This window comes from Helianthus annuus, chromosome 9 (assembly GCF_002127325.2).
Source record: "Helianthus annuus cultivar XRQ/B chromosome 9, HanXRQr2.0-SUNRISE, whole genome shotgun sequence".
Lineage (NCBI taxonomy): Eukaryota > Viridiplantae > Streptophyta > Magnoliopsida > Asterales > Asteraceae > Helianthus > Helianthus annuus.
The window spans coordinates 152,902,558-152,914,451 of record NC_035441.2 but is presented as its reverse complement, the minus strand read 5'-3'; the positions used below and the strand labels follow the sequence as shown (position 1 = coordinate 152,914,451).

General features: G+C 35.4%; 1 protein-coding gene across 5 annotated transcripts in view; it reads right to left on the bottom strand.

Annotated features, from left to right (window-relative positions):
* Positions 1-2,888: 2,888 nt before the first annotated feature.
* Positions 2,889-11,894, bottom strand: part of LOC110879028 — a 33,059-nt gene continuing 24,053 nt past the window's right edge. For all 5 annotated transcript variants that reach the window (XR_004867568.1, XR_002558407.2, XM_035977722.1 and 2 more), the window contains one exon: positions 2,889-3,189. Coding sequence is in view for 3 of the 5 variants with exons in the window: in XM_035977721.1 (XP_035833614.1) it covers positions 3,070-3,189 (120 nt within the window). In the remaining 2 variants the exon portion in view is untranslated. The remainder of the gene's footprint in view (positions 3,190-11,894) is intronic.

The following is an 11,894-nucleotide window of genomic DNA, read 5'->3' as shown; positions in this document are numbered from 1 at the left end:
AACATGGTCAGATCTCTTAAAACATTGCTTCAAAATGATTATGGACAAGGTATGTTCAAAATATAATCTCCTAGTGAGTATTTCTGAACATATGAATAATAAGGGTAAAAAGGAAAAAGGGAAATAAACAAAATCTCAAAGTGTGACTATCTCAAAACTTTTGAAATCAAAAGAAAAGAGTATTAGCATAAAACACTTGTGAGGATAGAATTAGATCTTCAGTGGTCATCATACAACTGTGTGCATTCATCAATATAGAAATTGTTCTGGTAACAATGGCATATCCAGTGATTGTGCTTAAAGGAAATTTACAATCAATTGACAAGAAAATGACCCAAAATAATGGTCAGAATAACTTGAGAATAATTTGATCATTTACTTGAAAAGAGTGTCAGATCCTTTTGATTATCTCCAAAACATCCTTTATTTTTTTTAAGGTGTTTTCCTTTTAATAAAACCATATGCATTTTAACCTTTATAAAATGTATTTTGTACTTTCATTTTTTTTAAATAGTAAAAGTTCATCTCTGGTCAGGAGGTAATCTCCTTATTTTTTTTGTGTGAAATTACTATCCTTAAAACTGGTCAAAAGGAAATGACTCACACATCAAGGTCATGTTGAGCTCAAGTTTAGTTTGTCACGGATCAGAAATTGATTGTAAATTCATTTGTGAACTACTAAGACACTCATGTTCTAGTAATTAGACATAAAATGAGTTGTTCTGAGTAGAGCAAGACTTCATCATGTGGGATGCTAAACCACTGTCTGAAAAATAGACATATGGCAAAACCTTGAACAAAATTTCTGAGAATCACTGTTGACAATTTAATCTTGATATGATACATCTAAAATGTATCCTGTTAAGAATAGCATTTCTGTAAACAACAGATGATAGATAAGATATTGTGTTTCCACAAAGACAAAAATCAATATCTACATCTAAACAAACAGATGCTAAAATATTTGTCAAAAGTCAAAACACTGCTGCATAAACAGTTGTTAAACATATGATCTTCATTTTTATCCACTGCTGTATCGAAAATGCTGTTGTGCCTTAACATCTGCTCTCTAAAATCTGTCCACTGCTAAAGTGTCAACCTCTGTTCTTCAAAAACACCGATGCTCAAAATCATTGTTTCTTCCACTGCTTCATTTTATTACCGTTGTAACTACTGATGCTTGATTCATCAGTAGTTTTCGAAACAACTGTCTTCCATCATTTTCCATTTCATCAGATGTTTGACACGTGTTCAATTTTTAGCCTTCAGATCAAAATAACCGCTGCCACATCAGCAATCACTTTTTCCCTAAATAAAACCCTGATTAAATCCAAACAGAGGATTACACTGTCGAATTGAATTCCAAACATTCTCTTCACAAAACAGTTTCCATCTCATAACTCCAAAATCTTCTTCGATATTCATCATCAAAAATGACGAAGCCAAAATCGAAATCAAAAACAAAACCTTCATTATCTTCCTCCAAAACAGCAGAAGCCACTGAAATGGCCGCTGAAACCATGGAGATACGCTACAAAGCTCCACACAATTATGTGGGTATACTCACAAAACCCACCGATAACCACACATTCGACTCCATCCTTGACATCATTTGTGCATCAAAGTACAAAACTTTGATAACAGCAGACGCTCCTATTTACCTTGATACCCAGAGAGAGTTCTGGAAAAATGCCACCCTTGAAAAACAAGGAGATATCACCGCCGCCATCAACTCCTCGATACAGGGTAAGAAGGTAAAAATCTCTCCGAAATCCATCTCTGAAACCTTTAAACTCAATGATTTAAATGGAAAAACTTCTTTTACAAAAGACGAGTTGGTAAAGGATTTCATGAACAGGGGTTATGCAGAACAACCAAAGGTAGATACCCTACAAAAGGGTTACTTCCCTTCTGCACCCAGATTTCTATTTCACACACTACTCATGTGTGTTTCAAATAAAACAACGTCCTTCAATGAGATACCAACAAAAATCCAATGCCTGGGGTATGCAATTTTAAATGACAAAAACTTTAACTACTCCCAGGTAATATTTGATGATTTGGTAAAGAACGTTGATAATAAAGCTTTTCTGCTCTTTCCGAGATTTCTAAGCTATTATTTTGAACAAACATTTATAGAGAAAGAAGCAGAACTGCCCAAACAAGGTGTCTCATTCAAAATAAACTTTTTAACAAAAGAAACTTTTTCAAGAATGATGGCACCAATAAAATTAAAAACAAAAGAGGCAGAGCAGGTTTTAGAAACTGCTACTGACCCTGTAGTAACCACTGCTGAGCCCACTGCTCCAGGTGATCAGAGTAGCAGACCCACTGCTCTGAAACCCACACCTGCCACCACCAAAAAGACCAAAAGAAAACCATCCAGAAAACCCACCAAACCCAAAACAAAGGCAACTCTGGAAGATGAGATCCCAGAGCAACTGCCAGTGACAACACAAAAGTCACCAGAAACCACTGCTGCTACTTCCTCACAGCAGTTGGAAGAAAGATCTCAACCCCAGCCTAAAACTCCTCTTGCATCCTCACAAAAGGATCAAGTTGTAAGCACAGGGACACCACATTATGAAGCTCTGTATCCACTCGGATCCATCTTCCACAGTCCTGATCCCAAGGACATGTCTCTTTCTACCCCCACACCCTCACCAATAATATTACCACAATCAATAATACCCCTGTTGCATGCAGTTGATATTGCACAGACAAAAACCAGTTCCTCTCAATCACCTATTACTGAGAGCATACCTCCACAAGTGACTGGGTCTGATGTTAATACCTCTGCTTGAAACACCCTTATTTGCGTCTAAAAGAAATGACATCCAAAAGACGCTAAAAACATAAACTTTTAAAATGTACAAATCTTTCACAACTTAAAAGGTAAAAACGCTAGTATCATTAACACGTGATTTTAACAAAATTTGGGCATGACCCGTCCGTAAGACGAGTGTATCCCTGTATTAACCATCAACAAACAAACAAGTTTACGACCCGTTCGACTAGACACGACTAAGACCATACACCAAGTATTAACAAGTGTAACTACTAACAATGTCATACCAAAAACGGACATTTGACCCAAAACATTAATACATAATAGCGGAAGCGCTTGATGTTAATAAGGTGTGCATATGCTCGCTCCAATTTGCCAAGTCGCCTACATTGAGGATTTACCTACATTTGACATAACAAATAGGTTAGTATTTCGCCACTAACAATTTTCGGTAATGTAACACCCTGCTTACTAATTAACGATTTTATATGTAATTACCAACAATTAGATGTGTAGTTAAGACTACACATGCTATAAAATACGGGTTTACTAAAACTTTTACAATTCATAAGTTATTCTACAAAACGTGATCGAAATCGTTGTTTTAAAATTTACAACGTTACAAAGTGCGGAAGCGTGTATCTTTATCGTGTTCGGTTCTTCGTTGAGCTTGAACGTCTTCCGGCATCCCATAGTGTACCTACATTTCATAAACATGAAATGCTTTAATCTTACGGGGTTTAAATCATGTCCAAACGAGTCCGGGAAACACTTGATTATCGAAAGAAAAACAAGAACTTGAAAATCATCTCCACCGTAAATTACGGTGTCACCGTAATTTACGGTGGCTCCTGTATTCATATCCCTCTACCGTACAACAGTAGGTTACCACCGTAACCATATCAGCTCCACCGTAAATTACGGTGTCACCGTAATTTACGGTGGACTATGCATCTCACTTTTTCCACTTTGTCGTAATTTTGACCCATTCATGTTTTTATCAAACGAAACATGTTTGTTTGATCCTTATTCTCACGATTATCATAATTTCAATAATTCCTATCATATTAGGTTCAAGTCACGGGTTTCTTACGTATCTTAAACCCGTTTACGCTCATATGCGTAATTTGACCCGTTAAGGGTATTTAGGCATATTTTGAGCATGAAACGCTTTCATTCGTTTCTAGCGTTATTATACCACATTACTTATTATGAGATCTTCAACCACAACTAAATTTGTGGTGAGCTCAATGAGATGATCTATATAATCCGAGTTTTTCTCGTCGGATTGCTAATTTACGACAAAGACTCATATTGAGTCTTTTGACCCAAGATTTACCCTTTTCATTCTCTATACTTATTCAAAGTATTTGTTTGATCATATAACTTGTTTTTAGACGACTCTTAAGGTTCATTTACTCGATTTTGCTTACGAGGGCGTTTTAGTCATCTTAAACCCTTTCTTTACAACAAAGGACTTTTCATGTCGTAATTGACCAAAATTCCACTGTTTGAACTAGGATCTTGTTTAAATAGACATCATGTTCTTAAAACACAATGACAATAACTTAAATCATTCAGTTTACTTAAAAGATAACCCAATGTCCATTTTAACTTGTTTAGCCCTCATTGAACTTCAAGTTCTAATGATGATTTGACCAATTATACATACCTAGCTCGAATCAATATATTGATTTGTTTCGATACCTTGCCTTAGTAGCCGCTAAGCGATAGCGATGTACATATCCATCCGATATTTATTTCTATAATCACATAGCTCAACAACTATTAGTCAATATTGTCAAAGGGTGATAATTGCACCTTTTGACCCGTTTGGTCTAAAGGACCATGAAACTCTATGAGGTGGTATTTATTACCATCTTATCTATATGACTAACTTCGGTTTACACCGCATAGTCGTTCTACTTGTAAATCATTTATTGATTTCTTTGACCCATTATAACCCAAGCTATAATGTGTCTTTCCCCAATTAAGCGGTTGTTGTCCACAAATGACCAAAGTACCATTTTACCCTTACTATTTGCAATGGTTCACCTTATAAGGTAACCATTTAAAAACTCATTATCTTTTAGTCATTTCATGACTAATTAACCGCATTAGCTCCTTTTTATCCATTAAACATGATTTATGTCCATTGTCTTTTATTCCGGACCGCACTTGCCGTGTCGGAACATCATAGTTTAAAACAAGACTTATTATTCACGACCTATCAAACCAATAGGTATCAAATAACTAAAATGTAAGCTTTACTTACCTTGTATCCGGATTATGCTCTTTTCTTCTCGTGCTTGATTCGTTTGACCGCTTCTTTCTCAAGCCTCCACCTAGCTCGTTAGGCGACAAACTATCATCATTCACAAGGTGGTTAGATTAGTCATTTCAATTCACGACTATTCCACCTTACGTATTTTCTATGTCGAATCTACTATTCGACTTTGTCATTGGTTAGTTTGACTTCAAAAAGTCAACTACCTTTAATCATACAATGGGCACAATTAAGTTAAATCAACATTAAGATTAGAACCCGTCTTAACCCATACTTCATGTAATTAGTCAAACAAGGCAATTACGCGTTTCATTCGTAATTTCATCATGTAAACAATCACTTAGGCATTTCAACGAACACCTTGTGGGCATATTCTATAAAATCAACAATCAATTTTCATAACTAGTTATTTGCCCAAGTTTTAACATCATTCACAAGTTCTTATGTCTAGCATGCATATCAATACCTAGACTTACTTCATGGAAATCGAATTACACCAAATTGATGATAATAAATCTAGTGTTCATCATCTTCCCACAAAACCCATTTAGCACTTACATAACTAGTTAACCCAAACACTAATTTATGGTGCTAAATTAACGGATTTACATCTAGGACTCGTTCCTAGACTTGTGCTCATATCAATTGTACTACAACACCCATTATTCATGCCAGAATTTCATTCATGAATGTTAATCATAATTTTGAAGTATCATCAAATAGCAAAATTCAACATACCTTTCGATCCCCACACTTAGGTGATTACGAATTTGTGTTCATGCATTGATTTAAGACTGAAATTGACCTTCAATTTGATGATTTTTGGCACATTAGGGTTTTGCTCCCTTTTTCCTTTCCTCTGGTCGATACGCACACACACACACACACACTAAATGTGTGTGTTGTGTTTTATTTATTTGATTTCTATTAAAACTAGTTTGCCCACTTGACAACCTTAGTCCCTCATGTTTTATCTTGATCATTTGAAGCTACAACTCACCATTTATCACTTAGCCTCATACTAGTAACTAGGTTAATTATCCCTAGTTAACTTAATAGGTTCGGGAAGTTATAACCCGTTATATTTTAAGTCCCGTTAACTCGGCCTTTCATAACTTTATTGTCTCAAGCATTTATTCACTTTTGATTTAATATTAGGTTTATTTAATTAAAATCCTAATATTCACCGGGTAAATTTTACCATTAACGGTACTTTACCCGTCTTTTAGTATTAACGGGGTTCGATTACCAAACCCGTTTTCGGGGTGTTACAAGTCTACCCCCCTTAAAGAGGTTTCGTCCTCGAAACCTTTTTCTTACAGAATTCATTGAATTTAAATTCAATGTATTTGATCCGAGAAATCTTTTCAAACATTATTTATATTTTTAACCAATGGTTAGTATTACCAGAAAAGTATGGTAACATCTTTTTGGTTGCTAGATGTCTACGTATCTCATATGACATAGTGCATCTTGAAATAACGTAATCTCGTTATTTCCACGGGTTTAGTTAACTTAGGGATACCCATCGCTTTTATATATTATCGAACTCTTGGTGCATTTGTCACCTCGACCCGTTTAAGGGTCCTTGGTGAAATATTTCACTTTTAGCAATACTTTCTTTTGTTTTCAGATTTATTTATTCGGTTCAGTTATACCGAACCTACCACTTACAAGCAACCCAAATTTATTTAAATGACCTTGATGGGTCTCACTGATTAGACTTATTAGTCCAGTTACTCTTTACCGCTTGCTTGGTTATATTGTGATTCTACTTCACATTACATTTCTTGACCGTGATTTTGTTACTTCATGTTTAATTTATATCAAATTTTCATTTTCGAAAATATCACTTTTCGAATATATAGTCTTGCGCCTATTAGTGTCAAGACTTGTATCTTTCATGCTTACTATTTCCTATCAGAATTTATGTTTGTAAAAACATTATTTCTTACTAAAACCGAAGTTTTAGTTTTAGAATCTTCCCTTTAACTTTTGTCAATCATCCATACCAGGATATTGACAGTCCATAATTTAACCCTATACAGTCTTAGTTTTTATGCGGGGATTCTTAACTGATTTCCTCGCTTTATTCCATCTAACCCGTAGGTTTTATCACTTAGCCTTAAGGGCTATTTTTTGATTAGACATTCACCTCCTCAAGGCGAAGTCCTTATTACTTCTTTCTAATCATGACCCGTGGGTCGTTTTAGTCCGTATATCTCTCATTTGTTTATAACCCTAAAGGTTATGTTGATCCCGTATATCACTCTTTTATTCTTGTCTGTATTCAAGTGTATATATATATATATGTATATATATATAGCTTCAAGGCATCTCTTATTATGTTTGGAATCGTTTATTTTCGCTCTTGAACTTCAATTGACCTTGACCGTAGTCTAAGGTTTCATTTTTATATTCCAACTTTGTCCTTAAGTTTGACGTTTTACAAAAACGACCCGTTAAGGGACATATTTGCATTTTCCGGGTTCGAGTGTAAGTACACCCCCTCCCTATGCATATCTAAATCATTTTACATGTTTACATTCTCCGGGTTCGAGTGTAAGTATCACTCCCTCCCAATGCATATCTAAATCATTTTACATGTTTACATTCTCCGGGTTCGAGTGTAAGTATCACTCCCTCCCAATATTTGTCTAAATCGTTTTACATGCTTGATGTTCTCTGGGTTCGAGTGTAAGTACACTCCCTCCCAATACTTGTCTAATTCAGTTTGCATGCTTGATGTTTTCTGGGTTCGAGTGTAAGTACACTCCCTCCCAACACTTGTCTAAATCATTTTACATGCTTGATGTTTTCTGGGTTCGAGTGTAAGTACACTCCCTCCCAATACTTGTCTAAATCATTTTACATGCTTGATGTTTTCTGGGTTCGAGTGTAAGTACACTCCCTCCCAATACTTGTCTAAATCATTTTACATGCTTGTTTGTCCCTTCACCCGGGCTCATTATCCTAATGTAATACGCTCCCGTCACTTGGTTGTGCGTTTACATTATTATCACATATTTTGCTTATCTGATTCATTTGGGTACTTTTTAATTAGTCCCATTCACCCTGCCCTTACTACATCGGATGTAAACGTGTCCGCCATAAGAAGTTCATGGTATCATATGCCGCTACTTATTTGGCCAGAGTAAGCGATTAACACATGACACACATGACCTTTTTATAGTTTTCACATCACGCCCTATGTAAGTAATGCCTCTATTCGTTTCTCTTGGAAACAATATCCCGAATACATTTTCTATTCAGGTTTTTCCAAGTTTCCAATTTACGTATGCGACAATCATTCTTTACATGTTTGTTGCATATTTCTAATTGCGCGATTATATTTAAAAGCACGCACCTGATAATGCTCGCCCCAACGGGCATCTCTTGCCATTTACCTTGTTCGCGGTCTTTACGCGATTTGGTCATTAGTGAGCATGTTCCTCTTGTCATGCCTCAGACTGTTCCTCTATCACATTCTTAATTTGTTTAACCTTTGTCATCTTTAAATGCAAGTGTTCTTCAATCAAGACATTCACAAAAGTTAATAATGTCAACTTTACTAAATGCCTGTATCCTAATACAAGGCTTTTGTACTATATGTGTTTACGCACGAAATGTTGTTAACTATATCTATCATTTAACTAGGGTAACGTGTATTACACGATAACCCTATGTGTTGTCCACAACACTTTAGCATACTAAACTATTAACATACTTGTACTTACCGGATTTGCGATCAAGCTTCGAACCGAACACTATTCTTTATCAAGAGCTTAAGGTTTAAGTCCAAGCATGGTTCCTCCCCACCATACTCGAATCTCTTAAACCAAGGCTCTGATACCAACTTGTAACACCCTGCTTACTAATTAACGATTTTATATGTAATTACCAACAATTAGATGTGTAGTTAAGACTACACATGCTATAAAAATACGGGTTTACTAAAACATTTACAATTCATAAGTTATTCTACAAAACGTGATCGAAATCGTTGTTTTAAAATTTACAACGTTACAAAGTGCGGAAGCGTGTATCTTTATCGTGTTCGGTTCTTCTATTGAGCTTGAACGTCTTCCGGCATCCCATAGTGTACCTACATTTCATAAACATGAAATGCTTTAATCTTACGGGGTTTAAATCATGTCCAAACGAGTCCGGGAAACACTTGATTATCGAAAGAAAAACAAGAACTTGAAAATCATCTCCACCGTAAATTACGGTGTCACCGTAATTTACGGTGGCTCCTGTATTCATATCCCTCTACCGTACAACAGTAGGTTACCACCGTAACCATATCAGCTCCACCGTAAATTACGGTGTCACCGTAATTTACGGTGGACTATGCATCTCACTTTTTCCACTTTGTCGTAATTTTGACCCATTCATGTTTTTATCAAACGAAACATATTTGTTTGATCCTTATTCTCACGATTATCATAATTTCAATAATTCCTATCATATTAGGTTCAAGTCACGGGTTTCTTACGTATCTTAAACCCGTTTACGCTCATATGCGTAATTTGACCCGTTAAGGGTATTTAGGCATATTTTGAGCATGAAACGCTTTCATTCGTTTCTAGCGTTATTATACCACATTACTTATTATGAGATCTTCAACCACAACTAAATTTGTGGTGAGCTCAATGAGATGATCTATATAATCCGAGTTTTTCTCGTCGGATTGCTAATTTACGACAAAGACTCATATTGAGTCTTTTGACCCAAGATTTACCCTTTTCATTCTCTATACTTATTCAAAGTATTTGTTTGATCATATAACTTGTTTTTAGACGACTCTTAAGGTTCATTTACTCGATTTTGCTTACGAGGGCGTTTTAGTCATCTTAAACCCTTTCTTTACAACAAAGGACTTTTCATGTCGTAATTGACCAAAATTCCACTGTTTGAACTAGGATCTTGTTTAAATAGACATCATGTTCTTAAAACACAATGACAATAACTTAAATCATTCAGTTTACTTAAAAGACAACCCAATGTCCATTTTAACTTGTTTAGCCCTCATTGAACTTCAAGTTCTAATGATGATTTGACCAATTATACATACCTGGCTCGAATCAATATATTGATTCGTTTCGATACCTTGCCTTAGTAGCCGCTAAGCGATAGCGATGTACATATCCATCCGATATTTATTTCTATAATCACATAGCTCAACAACTATTTGTCAATATTGTCAAAGGGTGATAATTGCACCTTTTGACCCGTTTGGTCTAAAGGACCATGAAACTCTATGAGGTGGTATTTATTACCATCTTATCTATATGACTAACTTCGGTTTACTCCGCATAGTCGTTCTACTTGTAAATCATTTATTGATTTCTTTGACCCATTATAACCCAAGCTATAATGTGTCTTTCCCCAATTAAGCGGTTGTTGTCCACAAATGACCAAAGTACCATTTTACCCTTACTATTTGCAATGGTTCACCTTATAAGGTAACCATTTAAAAACTCATTATCTTTTAGTCATTTCATGACTAATTAACCGCATTAGCTCCTTTTTATCCATTAAACATGATTTATGTCCATTGTCTTTTATTCCGGACCGCACTTGCCGTGTCGGAACATCATAGTTTAAAACAAGACTTATTATTCACGACCTATCAAACCAATAGGTATCAAATAACTAAAATGTAAGCTTTACTTACCTTGTATCCAGATTATGCTCTTTTCTTCTCGTGCTTGATTCGTTTGACCGCTTCTTTCTCAAGCCTCCACCTAGCTCGTTAGGCGACAAACTATCATCATTCACAAGGTGGTTAGATTAGTCATTTCAATTCATGACTATTCCACCTTACGTATTTTCTATGTCGAATCTACTATTCGACTTTGTCATTGGTTAGTTTGACTTCTAAAAGTCAACTACCTTTAATCATACAATGGGCACAATTAAGTTAAATCAACATTAAGATTAGAACCCGTCTTAACCCATACTTCATGTAATTAGTCAAACAAGGCAATTACGCGTTTCATTCGTAATTTCATCATGTAAACATTCACTTAGGCATTTCAACGAACACCTTGTGGGCATATTCTATAAAATCAACAATCAATTTTCATAACTAGTTATTTGCCCAAGTTTTAACATCATTCACAAGTTCTTATGTCTAGCATGCATATCAATACCTAGACTTACTTCATGGAAATCGAATTACACCAAATTGATGATAATAAATCTAGTGTTCATCATCTTCCCACAAAACCCATTTAGCACTTACATAACTAGTTAACCCAAACACTAATTTATGGTGCTAAATTAACGGATTTACATCTAGGACTCGTTCCTAGACTTGTGCTCATATCAATTGTACTACAACACCCATTATTCATGCCAGAATTTCATTCATGAATGTTAATCATAATTTTGAAGTATCATCAAATAGCAAAATTCAACATACCTTTCGATCCCCACACTTAGGTGATTACGAATTTGTGTTCATGCATTGATTTAAGACTGAAATTGACCTTTAATTTGATGATTTTTGGCACATTAGGGTTTTGCTCCCTTTTTCCTTTCCTCTGGTCGATACGCACACACACACACACTAAATGTGTGTGTTGTGTTTTATTTATTTGATTTTTATTAAAACTAGTTTGCCCACTTGACAACCTTAGTCCCTCATGTTTTATCTTGATCATTTGAAGCTACAACTCACCATTTATCACTTAGCCTCATACTAGTAACTAGGTTAATTATCCCTAGTTAACTTAATAGGTTCGGGAAGTTATAACCCGTTATATTTTAAGTCCCGTTAACTCGGCCTTTCATAACTTTATTGTCTCAAGC